The sequence below is a fragment of the Chionomys nivalis genome, chromosome 8 (genome assembly GCF_950005125.1).
Source record: "Chionomys nivalis chromosome 8, mChiNiv1.1, whole genome shotgun sequence".
NCBI classification, from domain to species: Eukaryota; Metazoa; Chordata; class Mammalia; order Rodentia; family Cricetidae; genus Chionomys; species Chionomys nivalis.
The window spans coordinates 7886314-7906318 of record NC_080093.1 but is presented as its reverse complement, the minus strand read 5'-3'; the positions used below and the strand labels follow the sequence as shown (position 1 = coordinate 7906318).

Sequence of the window (20005 nt, the reverse complement as noted above, 5' to 3'; positions counted from 1 at the left end):
TTATTTTCTTCCAGCCTGTAACAACCAATAATCGAGATTCTGCATCTACAGGCATGCCTGTTGGAACATTTCATGTAAATGTGTGGTTTGTGGTAGCTGGCTTCTTTCACTTTTCATGGTGTCTCATGATTCAACCTGTTACAGAATGTCAGTACTTTTTTTTTAGTGTTTGTTTTGTGAGCTGGGGATTGTACACATGTGACATCTGTGGATGTATTGTGTGGATCTGTGCACCTGTGTGCATTCAGGAACCAGAGGACATTGAATGATCTGTTCTTTTACTGTCTGCCTTATTCTTTTGAATCAGGGTTGCCTTCACCTTCTTTTCTAAGACAGGTTTTACTATGAAGCTCTGGCTGTCCTGGAACTCACTCTGTAAACCAGGTTGGCCTAGAACTCAGAGATCTGCCTGCCTTTGTCTGTGCTAGGATTAAAGGTGTGTCGTACCACTGCTCAGTTGAGGCAGGGTCTATTACTGAACCTAGAGCTAGGCTGGCAGCCAGCAAGCCCCAGTGATCCAATCACAGAATGCATCTGATGCCACCTCTGACCTCCCCATGCACACATGAATATGCAATAGCACACACACTCACGCTCACATGGACCTACCCATCCACACATGTACATAAAAAAAAATCAAGGCATCACATCTTTCTCATCTGTCCCATACACACTCATTCTTATACTCCGTGTATCATACCGCACACTCTTTCCTTTTGGTTTTGGTATTTATGCTTCCAGTGAATTGTTTGGAACTGAGCGGAGACTCCACCACTACAGTATCCCGTTCTTGGGAGGTGGCTGATGCACAAGTTTCTTTCAAGAGAGGGCAGTGTTTTTCTGTCTGTCTGTCTGTTTTTGGATGGAGGATCAAAGCGTTCCAACCCTGATAATGAACTGACATTGAAAAAGAAAAGAACCTACCTGCCAAGCTTGTTGATTAGGGTCAAAGACTGCAGGCTTCAATAGACCTTGCCACAAATTCCCATCAGTCACTTGGTAGCTTTTCTACTTCATTTCCTCATCTGTACTGTGAAGGTGATGTAGTCACATAAACTTAGGAGTAGCGAGTATCCCATGTGCATTCCTTGGCCCTGTGGCTAATGTAAGAAAGTCTCTTTATCCATAGTTCAGTTCTCTGTACTAGGCTACTTTTTTGGTTAGAAAGAGCATATAAATGGAAACTTTCAGAATTTATTTTAATTTTTTTTTTTTTTTTGAGATAGGGTTTAATATTCCTGACTGTCCTGATACTCGCCTTGTAGACCAAGGTGGCCTCGAACTCACAGAGACCCACCTGTCTCTGCCTCTCAAGTGCTGGGATTAAAGGTGTGTGCCACCACTGCCCAACAGAATTTATTCTAAACTTTTTGAGGCTAGTGATCAGCTGAAATTCCTAGACCATTTCATCAACATTCAGCTGTGTGTGAGATCTACAGAGCGGTAAGCTGCTCTGACTGCAGAGCAGGTTTCTGTCAAGAGCACGCTTGAGTTAGTATTTCCCCTGCTGTAGTTTTTGGTGTGTCTCCCAACTGGTGCTAAGATCTGAACACTAGCTACTAAATGCCTGTTCCTTTTAATGCTGCATTTCATTTAATGTCCCAGGGACTTCATATTTTAACTGTGTGTGGCTTAGGGAAACTGTTACGTAACCACATTTGATGTCCCACAGCTCCTGAAAGCACCATGAGAAGTGTTTTCGGATATATATATGTTATATATGTATTGTATATAATATATATATGTTATATATGTATTGTATATAATATAATATATATATACATACACCCCAGCTACTGTTAACAGGATCCATGTGCTTTTATTCCGATTCAGTTTAGTTGTAATGGTTAAGCTGGATCAAAATGCTTTCTGATTGATAGGTAGAGAATAAGCTCTACCCTACTGCAGAGTTGATTTTACACTTACCTCAATTGAAATGGCAACTCTTAATTTTGATTTTAACATTCTTATAGAATATTAATTTTATAAAAATTAAACTTTAAATTTTTCTTAAAAATCAGATAATTGTCGCTGCAGTTGTAAGAATCAGCAAAGATCCTGTGTACCCTTCATGTAGTTTCCACCATTAGTGACATCTTATAAAATTGGTACCCGTAAGTGGGATGGGGAACGGGAAGACAGGATTGAGGAGGGAGTCTGGAAAGAGATTACACTAAAGACCTTTGACAAAGGCATATGGAAAAGGCATATATCTACTGTCTGCATACATAAAAAGTTTAAATGAGTCACCCTGTAATAGGGGTGGAAGGAAGTGCTTCGTGCTAGGAATGTGTTCTGTCTCTGAGTTGTTGGTCCCATGGACTACCAAACGTTAGAGGCTGGTGTCATTTGCTTTGGTCCCTCCACAACTTGATGTTGAGACCCTATTGCTGAAGACACAACTTTTTGAGTCATAGAACTTGGAGAAATCAGGCTGGTGCCAACTTGGAAGTGTCACACCTACTGGCTAGTTTTCTTAGTGCTGGAAGATGCTGTGCATGCTAACAGAGGAGAAAAGCAATGATCATATCCAGATGTGAACCCTGAGAACTGCATGCCATGGGTGCAGTACTGACACATATGTTGTGGATTGGATATAAAGCCTCTTCTCATGAACTCATGTCTGGCACCATTGACAGGACCAAGAACTCAGGCTGGATAGGAATTGGCCCAAAGTGAGAGCCTACTACTATTTTTCTAGTAAATGGATATAGAAGTAAACTTCTTTCTACGTTGTTATTTTTATACCCATAGATTAATACATCTCTCGGCCCTCATCAGAGAAGTTTATTTTTGTAGATGATGGCAGTGAACACCAAGCCCACAACTGGTCAGTGTGCAAGGAATAAGAGCCTGTAGAGCAGGCGGCCCTCGATGGGACATTTATAACACATCTCCCTCCCAGGATTCAGGTTCATTGCAGAAGAGGGTTCAGAAAGATTCCAAGAGCCAGAAACAGTGGACAAGTACAGTGAAGCAGTGTTTTCTGGGCATAACAGAAAAGTTAACACATAGGAGCTCACAGTGTCTGTGACAGCATGCACAAGACATGTGTAAGATCAGATCCACCGTGGATCGGGGAGGTAGTCACTAAGTCCTAGGCCTAGTCACTGAGAGAAAAAGAGTCAGTTTTCTACATACATGTATCCCCCTAAGAGGTTCCCTTGCTCAAATAGATGGCCCTAAACACATGCAAATACTGGTGTCATAAAAGTAGATTCAGTGGACTTTTAAATGAAAAGTGTGAAATTTCAGGGAAATGGTGGAGGGGGAAGTGATAGGGAAGATATTGGAAGGGAGGGGACTTCATCAAAAACATATACATATGTGAAATTCTTAATTAAAAATTTATTAAAAACTGTGCTTCAGTAGCCACTTAGTAGCATCGTTGACACTGACCCTCTTGGGGTTTCTCGTTGGCTCATGTTCACTTAATGCATGTATTGAATCCTACCTCCATCGTGAGCACGCCATCCTCTCACTCACACCAGCCTCTGCGCTCTTCTCCACTGGAGCAGTGTTGTCATTTGAGGAATCTGATGTGAACATGCCATGCACCATGTAACTGTTGGGATTAGTTTTTTCACTCACTGAAAATTTACTCTATAACATATCTAAGCATATAACATATATAACTACATGTAGTTATATATAACATATATAAGCAGTTCATTCCTCTTTGCTAGGTAATCATCCATATTTGTATATATCTTACCTTAGCTGTTGATAGTTGAAGTACATGAGGCTTATTTCCTGTTCTGAACTGCTCCAAATAAAACTGCTCTCAAGATTTGTGTATAGATTTGTGTGACTTGTTCTTTCTCTGGGAATTTATCTCCCAGAATATAACTGTCGAGTTGGATAGTAGTTGCATATTTTGTTTTTCAATATCACACTTTTCCCCACAGTAACTGTACCATTTTCATCCTGACAGTGTATGAGGATCTGATTTCTCTACATCTTTCCAGCATTTAGAGTTCTCCATTTTTATTTTAACCATTTTGATAATCTGTGTAGTGCTATATTATTGCAACCTTATGTTTCTCCAGTGACCAGTGAGTGATGCTGAACGTTTTTCTGTGTGTGTATTTGTTGTGTATGTCTTCTTTGGTGAAGCATGTTTGATTACTGCTAGCCTTTGAGTGTTCATATATATTCTTTTCATAGTCCTTTATTATTACATATGTACTTTCCCTCTGGGTTATACCTTGCCTTTCCATTCTCTTTCTTTTTTTAACTTGTATTTAAATTGTGTGTGTGTGTGTGTGTGTGTGTGTGTGTGTAAGTCTATATGTGTAGTGCTATAGGAAGGTAAAGAACAGAGACCTGGGATCTCCTGGAACTGAAGTTACAGGCAGTTGTGAACCACCATGTGGGATGTTGGAATTCAAACTCAGGTCCTGTGGAAGAGCAGCCAGAGCTCTTAATCCCTGAGCTAACTCACCAGCCCCGGTTTGTTTTCTTAACAGTATCTTTTGCAAACAAACATTTTAAATTTTAGTAGAGTTCAGTTGAGGTTTTAGTATTAAAGAATTCTGTCTTACTTTAGATTCTGAAGATCTGGCTGGTTCTGTTTTGCTTGTCTGTCTGTTTTGGTAACCATTTCATAATTGTAGGACAGAGTATATAGTTCAGTGGTAGAGTACTGGGCTAGTATTGCGAGGCCTTGGGCTCCACCCCAGTCCTGACCCCTCCCCGACTCCTTCCAGAATGTTTTATATAGTTTTATGTGTAAGTTGATGTTCTTTTTGGAGCTGTTTAAAATTATGATAAATCTACTACTTTAGCTAGTAGTGCTCAGTTCCAGCAGCATTAAGTGCGTGTGTGGTTTGTGCAGCTATCACCACTGTCTCACCCTGGACAACCCTGACCATTAACTCTGTCCAGTTCAGGGCTGCCCTGAGTGTTTCCATTGTCCAGATCCTTTACCATTCAGTCTCTACTCCAGTCAATGCTTCTCAAACCATCCCAGGAACTTTCAGACTCTGCAGTGACATTTTAGTAAAATCCAAAATAATGTACTTATGTATAAAATTTCAAGAAAAGTTTATAGATTTTTTTTTTGTTACATTGTGTACTTGCCACAGACTAGAGGAAGAAAGAAATGGAGTAAAACTCAAATATATTAGTGTTGGGGGAGGCTGCTAGTTTGTTTCCGACCGCCCTGACTCTAAGTAATCACTCAGAAACTATGTCATTTAAATCACTGTCTGGCCAATCACTTAAGCATATTGCTAGCTAACTCTTATATCTTAAAATAACATAAGGAGATCAAGGGAATTCGAATCGGAAAGGAAGAAGTCAAACTTTCGTTATTTGCAGATGATATGATAGTGTACATTAGTGACCCCAAAAACTCTACCAAAGAACTCCTACAGCTGATAAATACCTTCAGTGATGTGGCAGGTTACAAGATCAACTCAAAAAAATCAGTAGCCCTCCTATACACAAAGGATAGAGAAGAAGCAGAGAGGGAAATCAGCTTTTATTTTCTTTTGTTGTTGTTAAGAAATGTTGTGGAGAAGTTGCCTTCTTAATTTTTTTTAAGTGCTGGGAATCGGACCCAGGGCCATGACTACACAAGGATTGTTCTCTCCCGCTGGCCTCCATCAAACAACCTTTCTCCATGAAGGACTTTTATTTATTTGTTTGTTATGTGTATGGGTGTTTTGCCTGCATGTATGCATCATGTATGTGCCTGATGCAGAAACCAGAAGGGAACATTGGGTCCTCTGGGACTGAAGCCACCATGTGGGTATGGAAATCGAACCCTGTTCTTTATAAGAGCAGCCAGTGCTCTTCACCACTGAAGCTACTTGAAGCATTTAAGCATTCCAAACGTTTTAAAGTCCTTCTTGGCTCCTTAAAGTGTTAATAAGGTGTCTTAATAAATGTCCTCCTATCTTTGTGTTTATTACATAGAGAACAAGACTTGAAACATGAGTTCAGACTCCAGCCAAGCTGTGATCACTACTCCTCCCCTTCCCAGCATGCCTCACAAAGAGAGGTATTTTGACCGAATCAATGAAAGTGATCCAGAATACCTTCGAGAGAGAAACATGTCTCCTGATCTACGACAAGATTTCAATATGATGGAGCAGAGGAAGCGAGTTACTCAGATCCTGCAGAGTCCTGTGAGTTGAAATAATCCTAAGGCTTTCTTCCTCTTGAGCCCGTGTAATGTGATGAGATAGCTTAGACTCCCTTAGATGAAAGAAGGGGTGGAGAAAGAGTGAGCTTCTGCTTGAAGAAAGAATGGACTCATTTATAAATGTGTGTGCAAAGCAGTAGTTTTAGTAGTGTGCACTGTGTGTTTCTGGGTGTAATCGCTTCTAAAGAAAGACAGGTGTTTCTACTGAATACTCAGGTATACCCAACTAAACCATTATCTAAGCAGAGAGGCGAGTACACTCAAGTCACGGGAACAAGCTAGGTATTTCATGTGCGTGATTTCATGTTCCTTTGGACACCTTACCTTCACACTCATAGCAGAACGGAAAAACTTGAGGATTTTGAGAAGTTCTTTGCTTTGGGAGCCTCCTGTTAATATGTGAACACACTCCACATTAACTAGGCTATAAATGTGTTATTATAACTGTAGCTTAAGCAGAAAATGTTGTCAGCACAGCAGTTGACTTACATCATCTTGAAGTGATTCGTTCAATTTCTTCCACTGCTTTAGTGGAATTGCACAGATCACATAAAATGAAGGAAAGTGGTAGAATTGCTTGATTTAAGAAACAAAATGGATTTATAAGTTTATGCATAATGAAGGTCGTAGGACTCTGCAGGCAGAGTTAGCACACATAGGCACAAGGTATCTAGGTTAGGAGTATATTAGGTTCCAAGCTGCTAAAATAAGCACAGGCCATTCAGCTGCCTGATGTGGCCTGGTAAGTCATTTTATTATGTGCCCTTGTGAATTTAATCACAGGAGTAGAGTCCAAAGCCAAAGGGGAATTTCATTCTGAGTAATTTTCCTGTACTAGTGGCCTTGATGGAAGCACCGAAAGACAGTTACAAAGCAGTGCAAGCTTTGACGGATTTTCTAACTATTGTGCTGCTTTAAAAGAATCCTTTCAAACGGAGCAGAGAGTAGCCGGAGAGATGATGATGGTGGAGTACTTGTTCAGTGCCTTACTGTACTCCAGCCTAAAGAACCTACTAACTATCCAGTTGAATATTGTAACTTAGACTGTGAAATCAAGATCAAATTTTGTTTAGGATTGTAAAATACTGACTTTTTTTTTTTAGTGTCAGTGTCCCAGAGAACCAACCAGTCAATGAAAATTTTAGCCCAGAAAAAGAACTTATTTCTATGCCAGATTTTTTGTTTTCTGGTATTTCTCTATTAAAGACAGCATAACTTTGAGAATATTTCACTTTTATGCTATGTATTTCCACTTTTAACTGAAGTTAAAAGCATTCATTTTATTTATATCTGGAGAACTTAAATAACGGGAAAGAACAGGTATAGTGTGTCCTTTATTTCCCCACTTAAAGTGATTTCACACGGACCCACAACATTTTTATCATGATTATCCTGCACACCTCACTCGAACTCTTTCTGTTCTCTACTCCTTTCCAACTTCCTGCCATGCATATATGACAGTTTTGCTGCTGTATACACATCAGTATGGGGCCCATGCACTGGAGCAGTCTCTTCCCTCCTGGAGGAGCCCTGAACTGTCATGTGCTTCTCGGCTTATGATGGGAGCTTGTAAGCCCCTTTCCCTCCACGCTGCGCTCGTGAGTCCAGAAGACACTGTTTCCCCCAATCCTCTCCAGCCTCTGGCTCCTAACAGCCTTTCTCCCTCCTCCTCCTGGTGTTCTCTGTGCCTTAGGGCAGGAGGTGTGATAAAGATGTCCTGCTATGACTGAGTCCTCTACAGACATTTATTCTCTGTACTTCAACCGCTGTGAGTTTCTGCATTAACAGCCATCTACCGCACAAAGAAATTTCTCCGATGAGGACTGAGAGCTGTATTAATCTATAGGTAGAGAGAAACACATTTATAGCGTAGTTTGATATTATGTTCATTTAGCAAATAGTTAGGTTCATCCTTGGGACTATGAGTTTCATGGATGCTTAGTCAGGTTTACAGAATCAGACATGAATTTCCTTCGTGGCGCAGGCCTTACATACAAATGGAAAGCGCTTGGTTACTCTCCTAACCAGTCTTGCCACTGTTGCACCCATGGCATGCCCATATTTGTTATATAAGTATTGGGGATTAAACTTATGTCTTCATATTGGCATGGCAGGCACTCTACCAACTGAGCTTTCTTTCTAGCCTCTTTAGCTTTTGTTTCCACCCTTTTTTTTGTCTATATTTTATGAAATTTAATTTATGGTCTTTCTCAACAATGAAAGAAAATAAAAGGATTCAAGATTCAGATAAGCTTAACTTCCTAACTTTAGCATTTTAATCCAAGCATTATATAGAGTATTATTTTAGACTTGTATTTGATGAGAGAGCTGTTCAAAGTGACATACTTTAGAGGCAAACTAAGTTTTCAAGTAGGACTTTAAGTTGCAACATTAAATGACTTCTTGAAAATGTTAAACATCTAATGAAGTTGGAATCTTGTTTTTAAAAAAATCACTTATCCTAGTAGACGATGGACAGTTTTATACAGCTATTACACAGGAACCAACCCTCCATTCAAGGGACAGACTGACAAGACTGTTTTCTAAGTAATAACCCATGGGGTAAATCTCTGTCTTCTTTTACTCAAGTCAAGGTTCTTCACTTTTACCTAGGAAAATGGGGAAAACAAACTGGTAACTGAGATAAACTAGACGCAGTGCTTCTAGAAAATGCAAGGCCCAGTGTCCTAACCGTGTGCACTCGTGTGTGGTTGCATAGGAGGAAAGCAGAGCAGCACAGGTGTAAGACAGGCTGTGGACATGGTGGAAGGAGCTGTAGAGAGTTGAGAATGGGCCATAAGGAGATGAAATCCTGAGAGTCCTCCTAGCTGGGAGGTTTAGAAGGAACTCCAAGAAGGCTGCGTTTAAGACAAGTGTTAGATCAAGGGCAAGAATTCCTTAGGAAGAGGAGCAGTGGATGCCGGCCCTTGCATCTGACACAGTACAATGAGTAAGCACACGGAAATGCACGTTGTGAAGAGACCAGGGCCTTAGGTTGTAAGGGCAGGCAGATAAAACCAGGAAAGTTATAAGGCACTTGATTGTGCAACTCCTGAAGTCCCAAAGAGCCAACATATTTTCTCATTACTTTCAGTTTAAACCTGTTTTTAAATGTAATACATAATGCGTTTATGTACAGTGTTGTTTTGAATTGGTGTTCAAATCTTAGCTCATCCATTATTTATTCGGAAACTCACTTAGCTTGCACTTCAGTTTCCTCACTGGCAAATAAGGAAATTACTTTATGCATTTGCTGTGAAAACAAAATGAAGCAGCTAAGGTATGTAATAGGGTGCCTCGTACACTGTGGCCGTGTGTTTTGTGAGGCGTTTATCTAATTATTCTCTCAGTCAAAAGTCGGGAGTCAGATAGTGGGGTAAGACCCTGATGATCAGAGAAGCTGAGAAGCTACCAGTGACTTCCTATTTTTTCATTCCTCCATCCTAAAGGACTGAGATCCTCTCTGAGTCCTGTTTCACCCCTCTGACTCAAAGCAAGCTTCATTGTCAAAATGAAATCAAAATGTCACACAATAGTTTTATAGAAATTGTATGCATAAATTGCTAAGTTAAAGCACATGGCACTCTTGTGGCAATCCTTTGACAATTATAGTCATGATGTCTTGCTGATAATCTGGTCTTTGAAGTTCTTAAAAGATTCTGTCACTCTGATAGCATTCTGACTTAATTGTACTGTTTATAGAATATCCAGTTCCTCCTTTGTTAATGGTCTTCTGAGGAAGAAGATACCGTTTATGCTGTGGGTTTGTATGTAAACTTACGTAACTGTTTTGTATATGTATTGCTGTCCCCCTTTAAAAGCCAGGGTGTAACCTTGCCTGCTTATAACCTAGTGTCTCACTGTGTTCTGATGAGTCCTTGCTGCACCAGGGCAGACACTTAGCCCAGTACTCCAGGATTGCTAAAGTCCACTAAATAACCTCATTTGCTTTATCCACATCCAACCAAATGCTCCATGCAGCGGCTCACTCAGCATTTCTGCTCACAGCACGCTTGCTGCCTTATATTTGGTTTCGGCAGTGCACCCCAGGCCAGCTATGGTAAGGTTAGGGAAGAGCCTCTGCTCAAGCGAAAACTTGAGCTTTCGATTTTTATTGCCTTTACTTATTAGCTATGCAGCCTAGGGCAAGTCATTGCATACTTTAGGAGTTTTTCATGTGTTCATGTAAAACAGCTACAAATAATTACTTTATTGACATTTGATTGTTGTAAGAATGTAGTTAATGATTCATCTTAAAGACAAAGTACCTTTATTGGTTTTTTTATTGTAATATAGGGCCTTATTGTGTTGCTCACACTGGCTGGCCTGGAATTCAGTTTGTACCCCAGGTTGTTCTCAAATTCAACATCCTCCTGCCTCAGCCTTTTAAGTGCTTTTTTAAAGTGTATATCACCTTACCTGGCTCTTTGAATATTTGAAAGTTGAGTAAATTTATTGAGTTTTCTAAAATGAACTGAAACAGTTTTTATCAGTAGTAATTTTCATAGTTACTGCTGTTTTATGATCTAAGTGGTTATCTGAGTAACCTTCAAAAACACAGGAAACAGAAACTGAATTGTGAATGTATGTGACCAAAACTTAAATCTTTAGCTGTAAAAAAATTATATGAAAAGGTTAGGCTATGTTTATTTACATTAAAAATAGCTTTCTTTATAATACAGGGAAGTCATTTGGTCTTAAAGGGCACACTCATCCTTGACTTCAGAAAGGCTTTTACAGCCTCCCATGGCACCACAAATAATTCAGAACTTTAGAGTGGTGCTTATTATGTTATGGGTTCTACGGAAGTGAGAACCTTTTTATTTCATTTTTTATTATTTTATTATTATTATTATTATTTTGTCTTGTTTTGTTTTTCAAAGCTAGGTTTCTCTATGTAGCCCTGGCTATCCTGAAACTTGCTTTGTAAGACCAGGCTGGCCTTGAACTCAGAGATCTGCCTGCCTCTGCCTCCCAAGTACTGGGATTAAAGTTATGCACCACCACCAAAATGAGAACATTTTTACCAACAAAAGCCTTTGTCTGTGTCCTTACCCTGCCATTTAATACCTGTGTGACTTTGGAAAACCTTGTGAAGCTGTACCGTCTCTGCAGAGATTTTTATCAGTTTAACAAATACGTGTAACTTCTTGAGCAGCAAGTTGCTCTTTAATCTTGAAGTTAATATATATATGTGTGTGTGTGTGTGTGTGTGTGTGTGTGTGTGTGTGTGTGTGTGTGTATATATAAAATCAGTGCACTGAGCAGGTTTTCCTGACTCATGTGTTCATTGGAGGATTAGATAAATTTTAATCCAGTTGTAGCAAATATATGCACCTTTACAGTGTGCACGTAGTACCATAACCTCATTCCTGGTTCTTACCATCCTCCCTGGGCCTATTTTTCTCATCAGGTTGACTTTCCTTGCCTATGTTTACATTGTTTTATTTTTGTTCACTTTAATCTATTGGAAGCTACCTTAAAGGCTTCCCGGGAGAATATGAGACCAAGGACACTAAATAAAATCGACTGTGTCCCTTCTCACAGCTGATGTATAGAATGAGTGATATATATTGTAGGTACTATTTTTTAACTGAATCAAAGAATATTAATTATAGCTGCTTTAAGCTGAGGAATGTTAAAATGGTTTTATTTTAAAGGAAAGATACAATTTTACAAGAGCAGATTGGCCATGTGTCCAGGTTTTTTCTATAGTGTATAAAGATGAGTGAGGCTGTCTGGAGCTGCTTTTCCTTGCAGCCATCAGCGTGGTAAAATACTTACTTTACTCATCTTTATAAGGGTATCAATTCGTCTTACACACAGCTCATGTATTTTATCCACAGGGTCTTGGAAATAGTTTTCTAATAAATGTAGTATGTCTTAGAGGATTTTTATGGGATAATTGAATTGGTTTCAGTCATATATTTAAGTGCAATTATGTGTTTTTACTTTTTAGGTTTTTTCGAGACAGGGTTTCTCTCTGGCTTTGGAGCCTATACTGGAACTCACTCTGTAGACCAGGTTGGCCTCGAACTCCCGGAGACCTACCTGCTTGTGCCTCCTGAGTGCTATGATTAAAGGCGTACACTACCACTACCTGACTGTGTTTTTACAATTTTTATAATTTTACTGATGGTTTATATTTAACAAGCCTTAAATCTATAATGGGAAAAAAAAAACGTTTTCATGGACTCAGGATTCTAATCTGGTCATTTTTAGCAGTTTTTTTAATTAGTAATGTAAATATCCACTTGCATTTTTATGAGAAAGCATAGCTTCTTCCTTTTGGCTTTTGTATTTTCCTTAAATCATCCCAAGAACTTCAAACCGTCTACCCTCCAGATGGTATCCATTAAGTGCATATGCCTGTGTGGGTGAGAGTAGGTCTTTGACCACATCTCCTCTGCACACTCTGCCTGCCACTGCTGAGAGAGCGGGAAAATCGTTTCCCCTGAAAAGCGGGAGCTGCTGCGGGTTTGCCTCTAACACAGATCCTGGTGTGTCCCCTGTGATACAGCAGGAAGGATGACCCTCTTCCTGGGCTGAGTTGTAGCTCAAGGTCACTCAACTTGTTCAGGCATGACTGAGCTTAAGAATGTCCAATATTTTTCTTCCTTAAGAGCTTCTTGCTCTTTCTAGTGTCTATTATTTTTTTTTGTTTCATATTTGATTTTATATTACATAGGAAAAAGCCCTCAGAAGAGGTTTGGGAGAAAGTGTTTATACATGTAAACAACAAGTTCCATGTGAGATGTCTGTGCTCAGACAGTTGTTTTGTGTATTCCAGGCCTTTCGGGAAGACCTGGAATGCCTCATCCAAGAACAGATGAAGAAAGGCCACAACCCAACTGGTTTACTAGCCTTACAGCAGATTGCCGATTACATCATGACCAACTCTTTCTCGGGCTTTTCTTCTCCTCCCCTGAGTATGTCAACTGTGATTTTGTTTTCTCGGCTGGGGAACACTACTGCTCCAGCTACTTATTCTGTTCAGATTCAGCCCTTAAGTGTATAGCATAGAGCTTGGTCTGGTGGCACAAGCCTGCAGTGACTCCTCTGGAGGGGAAGCAAAGAGTCATAATATCAAGGACAGCCTGGGTAAATTAATGAGGACCCTCAAAAGTAGGGGGGAGGTCTGAGGATGTGGTTCAGTGGTCAGTGCACAGGCACAAGGCCATAGGTTCAAGCCCCAATACCTTCTAAATGTTAATAACGTCTGACACTTAGAGCAGCAGCATATTATAAGACATACCCTACCCCAGATGGGTATGTTGGAGTAGCCCTAGAGACCACTGGAGTGGTTATATTGCTTTATTTGGCTCACAGTGTCAGAGCAGTTTCTGTCCCCCATGGCAGGAAAGGCGAAACAGCTCTGACTGAGATGGGAGCCTGAGGCAGAGCAGCACTGGGAGCAGAGAGAACAGAGTGGACCTGCCCGTGGTGGTCTGCTTCTCACCAGCCAGCCCCCTGCCAAAGGCTGGACAGTGTCCACAACAGGGCACAAACTGGGGACCAGGCATTCAACACATAATCCTGAAGTGGACATTTCAGATTCAAACATAACAGTAACTGTAGAGGGAAAAGTTAAAAAGCCATTCACAAGAAATCATGTGTTACTCTTCCCTGTGTCCTCATGCTATGAGCTGAGAGTTGGAGTTGATTATTGCCTGAAGGAGATTGAAGGAAACCTTGACAGAAAGAAGATCAGTTAGAGAGAGCTTTGTGTAAAGCAGTGGGTGTTTCTTCATTCCGTAACTCATCAGTAAGAGCTGCATTTTGTGTCCCTGATCTCCCTCAAGGACTACGGCCCATTGGCCGAATACTCTGGTATGTGATTGTGTTCAGAATTGCCACAGTGAAGGGCAGATGTGCAGGCCACAGAGAACTAGTGAGCATTGCTTCATGGAAGACTGGAGATAGGGCCTTCATTTGCTCTTTCTTTTATTTGTGCCCCTTTTTCTCTTTCTTTTGTCAATAGAGGGCTCTAAAGATTTTTTTGGATTCAGGTATTTTCCAAATACTTGAGGCATGATAGTAGGAGAGTGCCAGGCAGGGGTGTTTGTAGAACTGCCTCAGGCCTGGGGGTCCTGGGATCGCAGTCTAGGGAAAGGAAGTGAGTCACAGTGAAAAGACCCTTCACTATCAGACCCAAGACAGCTGCCAGCCCAGGAAGTGCAAACCCATATGAAGAAAGAATTCTAGCTGATGGTCTGAGTGAGTGCCAGGGAAGGAAAAGAAACTGAAGTCAGATCATTTAAAGACCCTGAAGGAATCTCAATGAGAGATGTAAATACCTGGATTAGTTATGTGGTTGCGGATATATGAGGGAGGAAAACAGGGAGAACAGAGCTGAGAACCAAAGGGAGCTTAGTGGCAGGCCTGACGTGCTGGGGAGGAGCGTGTGAGTCACCTAGTGGCTTCTGAGAAGCAGTCTACCAGCAGAAACAGAAATGCACAGCTCGAGCTATTTTTAAGCACTCTGTAACAGTGGACATTTGTACCAAGCACTGTTTTAGGGACAAGGACTACACTAGCAAGATTCTTTTTCTCTTGGAGTGTGAAAATCCACTAAACAAAGATTATCAGACTGTAGAGAGTGCCATGCAGAGAATTACAGTGTGACTGTGCTGGCGGCGTCTGGCTCATATGAAGATAAGGTCATCAGAGACAACCTCTTAGAGGAGGTCACATTTGAACTGATGCTTGAAGAGTAAGGTGTATGGTATGCCTTACGAAGGAAAGAAAATATCCAAGCCCTGGAACCTGGTAAACGTGCCGAGTGGGAGAAAAAATAAAACAGATAAGTTTGGGCTCTTCAATGAGCAGTAAAAAAAATCATAGCCTGCTTGTTCTCTTAGGAGACAAATAGAACAGAATGAGATGACAGCGCAGGCAGGGCAGTGTTATTTAAATGTGGTGGTAGGATGGCTGGGCGTCAGTTGTCATCGCCAGGCTTGAACGTTCGAATCTTGTTCCCATTTGTGGGAAGACATTTTTAAACTGGAGAGTGATTTTCAAAGCCCCACTAGATTCTCTGAGCAAAAATGGACCTGAAGATTTTATAGGGTTAATAAGAAAAGTAGGAAGGGCCGGAGTTTAGGATCCAGTTTGGCTTGAAAAATGAAAGAAGTTCAACTTGTGGCATGTTTGACAGGTGAGAGCTCAGCAGAAAGTCTTGCCAGGTGGATACAAAGAAGAAATACCCAAGGAGCCTCTGCACATGGCTTCTCAGAAGACGGCAAAGGTGGATTGGGAGTCCAAAGGGGAAATTTAGAAGTTCTAAAGGCCAGCAGGAGACTCTCCCCTCTGAGCATCCTAGAGTCCACATCAGGAACACGCATTTGGGGTTGTAGATGCCAAGCAGGGCAGCAGGAAAGCCATATGTAACCTGGTAGTGTCGAGAAGTCAGGAAGTGGAAATGATCAGTTTGGAAAATTTTTTTGTGATTGTGTGAAAACAAGCTAAGTTACTTTGGGAGTAGAAAAAGAGTAAAGAATAAAATAATGATGACTATAAAATTTTATTAAAAATAAAGTATTTTAGCTGGCTGTGATGGAACATCATTTGTTCCCAGCGCTTGGGAAGCAGAAGCAGGCAATTCTCTTGAGTTCTAGGCTAGCCTGGTCTATATAGCAAGTTCCAGGCCAGCCAAGGTTACATAGTAAGTCCCTGTCGTCTAAGAAAAATAAAATAACTGGGTGGTGGTGGAGCACACCTTTAATCCCAGCACTTGGGAGGCAGAGGCATACGGATCTCTTTGAGTTCGAGGCCAACCTGGTCTACAGAGCAAGTTCTAGGACAGGATCCAAAGCTACACAGAGAAACCCTGTCTCGAAACCAAAAAAAGAAGGGAGGGAGGGAGGGAGGGAGGGAGGGAGGGAGGGAGGGAGGGAGGGAGGGAGGGAGGAAGGAAATAACAAAAAGGAGTAAAGATTGCTAATAATTGAGCTTGTCCAAATTGTAATGTTGTCAACACTAGAGAAATAAAGAGAAGACGGGAAGAAAAGTGAGACAAAATAAAATTGCTTTTGGATCTTGTCTTCTGAGACTGAGTTGTAAGTGCCATGAGAGTAGAAGAGAGGTTTCTGAAGGGGGGGTACAGGGGGAGAAGGAGGGGGGGTACCTGGTCAGAGATGAAGATGACCTCACAAAATAATACCAGAGAGAGTATAAAATGTTTTCACAGGGAGACATAAAGTAAGGCAGCCTGAGCTCAGGGCACGAACCACATTGGAGGAAGGTGGGAGAAGAAAACTTAGACTAGGAGGAAAGGGAGCCAGGCAGGAGTCAGCACAGCATCCTGGGTCTGAGGACAGACTCTAGGGGGAGGAGGGAACCCCGAAAGGTCAACAGTGAGCTCGACGCCAGCTGTGACAGCTGGGCTTGGGAGTTAAGGGAAGGCCAAAGCCAGGCAATTATTTGCTTGCATTTTTTTCCATTTTAGATGTTTTTGTATTTGGATATGTCAAAAGAGATATTAGAAATCTTTCTATTGATGTCTTTTCATTATAAGGTAAGAGACAGCTGTGTTTCTTAGTAGCATTTTTACCTTTGGGGTCATCTGCCCATCTTTTCCCAGCGATATGACTGGCAGTTGCTGACACACAGGAACTAGGCGAAGTACCCTCACCACATTATCAGCAAAGATGACAGCCCTTGTTTTTGCTCTCAGTACCCTGCTCTGGAAGGAGGCTGAACTAATAAACTGTTGTGTGCGCTGATAAATTTCAGGCTGTTTGCAAAGCTGGAATCAGCAACACATGGGCTGCTTGCTGGGACCTAATTGCTAGGTTAAAGAATTGTTTGACTCAGATCTCTTGCACTGTTTCCACTTAGGTCTTGGCATGGTCACACCTATTAATGACCTTCCTGGTGCAGATACATCCTCATATGTGAAGGGAGAGAAACTCACTCGTTGCAAACTGGCCAGCCTGTACAGACTCACAGACTTGTTCGGATGGGCACACCTGGCAAATACATACATCTCAGTGAGTACTTTTGGTTCCTTTTTCTGAAATGCCAGCTAGATGCTAACTGTGATCTCTCATCTTCAGACTTAATGAGCAGGTAACCCTTAACTCCAAGGAAGAAACTAATCCCCAGCTTTCTCTTCCCTTCCTCTCACCTGTGAAGTTCCTTGGCGGTCCAGCTCTAGAGCCTTCCAGGGTCTGTAGCTGAGCCTCGGTGGCACTAAGAAGCCCTTAGGGCAGGAAAAGCGGAGGACAGGAAGGGTCCCTCCCTGGTGTTTGTAATCTTTAAGTACACTTTTCCTTATTTGCATACAGACAAGCACTGGCGGTCAGGAACCACATGTGAGAGAGCATTAGATCCTTGTTTCCTAAGCCTGAGCCAGAGTGACGTGAGAGTAAAAGAGAGGCTTCCGAGGGGGGTGGACACAATGACAACGAAGACTAGGCAGGAAGAAGGAAGAGAAAGAGAGCAATGAAACCTATGCTTCGTAAACTAATAAACCAATGGGTGAATAAATGAGTGAAGGCACTTTTCCTATTCACTGCCATCTGTTTTCACTTTGCCACACTTGGATGAATGGCACCATTGGAATAGAAACCACTCCACAGGCTTGTCTCTTCCGGTCGTTCTTGGTTTCCCCACATCAGCCCTTACCTTGACTCCTTCGCAGGAGGAGCTTTTCCCTCCAGACCCCTGTGCGTTGGAAACCTAATCGTAGCCATGCTCATGCTGTGGTACAGGTACCGCAGAGTAAGTCCTGTGTTTTCTTTCTTCCAGGTGCGAATCAGTAAGGAGCAAGACCACATTATCATCATTCCCAGAGGCCTCTCTTTTTCTGAAGCTACAGCCTCTACTCTGGTATTGTTCTCATTCCTCCATTACTTTTTCTGGATACCGTTGTTTTTAATATAAATTTCAGAATCGAAGAAAAATCAGATGATTGAGAACATTAGTAGACTGAGTTAGAATTATCTTACCTGACTTTCCTTTTCTGAGACAGCAGTTTCACTAGGTAGTCCTGGCTGACCTCAAACTCACAGAACCCTTCCTGCCAGGTGTGGGATTAAAGGTATGTACCACCACACCTGGCCCTACTTGTATTTTAAATACTGTCTGACTTGTATACATAGAAAAAAATTTTCCAAACAAGGTCAAAATATAGTCCACAGGTCGATTTAAACAGTTTAGTTGGTGTGAGGATGGCCTCTACCCTGCATTCCCTTTTCTCTGTGATTGCATGGCCAGCTGCTGCCGTGGGCCTCGAAAACAGCTGGAGTCATGCTAGTGTAAACAAATGGCCATCTCCAGCCAGTTACAGCAAATGCTAGACTTTGTCCAAACCTCCATGTCCTGGAATCTGTGCTTTTTGCTATCTAAATGCTAACTTTTGTTACATAGTACTTGTTTTAGAAATAAAATTTTAAAGGAACAAAGCTGTACCCTTTCTTTTACAAATTGTTTCTGGCTGCCTTTGTTCTGTGTGACCAGTTCAGTTGCTGAAACAGAGGACCCATAACATCTAAAACACTATCTGGATAAACTTGCCACACCCTGGGTCAGCTGTGGGATATAGATGAAATTTTGTATAAATATATCAATTAAATATATCTTTCTGATTTTTCCAGGTGAAAGTCAATATAATAGGAGAAGTGGTTGACCAGGGAAGTACTAATTTGAAAATTGACCATACAGGATTCAGCCCCCATGCTGCAATCTATTCAACACGTCCTGATGTGAAGTGTGTGATACACATTCACACCCTTGCTACTGCAGCTGTAAGTCAGCCGTGTGCCCAACCAGAATGACTATAGAAAGCACTGTTTTCACAATTTTCCCAGCGTGGTGCTTCCCAGTGTGTCTTCTGTCACCCAGTAGCTCCTGTACATTCCCAAAGCAACAGGTTCTTGGAACCAAATGCTACTGCTCTAGGAAACACTTGCAGAAATAAGTGTGGGTTTAAAAACTAAGCAGTTTAGGGCTGGAGAGGTGGCTCAGCAGTTAAGAGCACTGGCTGCTCTTCCAGAGGACCTGGGTTTAGTTCCCAGCACCCACACGGCAGCTCACCACTGTCTGTAACTCCAGCTTCAGGAGTTCTGACACCTTCATATAGATAGATACACATGCCAGCAAAACACCTATGCATGTAAAACAAAAATAAATAATAAAAACCTTAAAACTCAGCAGTTTAATAATTGGGTCAGTGCGGATTTGAGGAGAGAACATCTTCCACAATATTTGACATGCATTTGAATTATGTTCTGTCCCTTCAACTTGCCCCCTTCTCTTTCTAGAAGTTAAGAATTAGAGTGAGAGGTGGGCTGCACTGTGGTGGCAAGTACTGCATCACCCAGTGCTTTGCTTCCAATCTGTGAGCAATAACTAAATGTGTAATCTTGGATCCTATCAATAGGTGTCCTCCATGAAGTGTGGGATCCTTCCAATTTCCCAAGAGTCTCTTATCCTGGGAGATGTAGCCTATTATGACTACCAGGGGTCCCTTGATGAAGAAGAGGAAAGAATTGAACTTCAGAAAGTTTTAGGTCCCAGCTGTAAGGTATGTAGTAGTCTGTATCCCAGGGGCTTTTGTTGTTACCGCTGCTGCTCTTGGTCAAGCACCGTGAGCCGTGCAGTTCAAGTGTGCTCTGGGCCTCTACTTTAGGTGCTGGTACTCAGGAACCATGGCGTGGTGGCACTTGGAGAGACCCTTGAGGAGGCTTTCCATTACATTTTTAATGTGCAGATGGCCTGTGAAATTCAGGTAGGAGACAGTCATTTCCTTTTATTGCTTTACATTTGCCAGCTGAGTTGAGTTTTGTGTTTATTTTCAAAGCCCTATTGGCCAGTGGCTTCTTTTAATAGAAATTCTCCTCTATTTTGATA

At 41.5% G+C, this 20005-nt stretch overlaps 1 protein-coding gene across 5 annotated transcripts in view; it reads left to right on the top strand.

Moving 5' to 3' along the window:
* Positions 1 to 20005, top strand: part of Add3 (adducin 3) — a 107377-nt gene that overhangs the window by 71476 nt on the left and 15896 nt on the right. For all 5 annotated transcript variants that reach the window (XM_057777403.1, XM_057777400.1, XM_057777404.1 and 2 more), the window contains exons 2-8: positions 5923 to 6134; positions 12942 to 13080; positions 16991 to 17142; positions 17903 to 17983; positions 18751 to 18900; positions 19536 to 19679; positions 19785 to 19883. In XM_057777403.1, the coding sequence (XP_057633386.1) occupies positions 5940 to 6134; positions 12942 to 13080; positions 16991 to 17142; positions 17903 to 17983; positions 18751 to 18900; positions 19536 to 19679; positions 19785 to 19883 (960 nt within the window). In that variant the 5' untranslated portion in view covers positions 5923 to 5939. The remainder of the gene's footprint in view (positions 1 to 5922; positions 6135 to 12941; positions 13081 to 16990; positions 17143 to 17902; positions 17984 to 18750; positions 18901 to 19535; positions 19680 to 19784; positions 19884 to 20005) is intronic.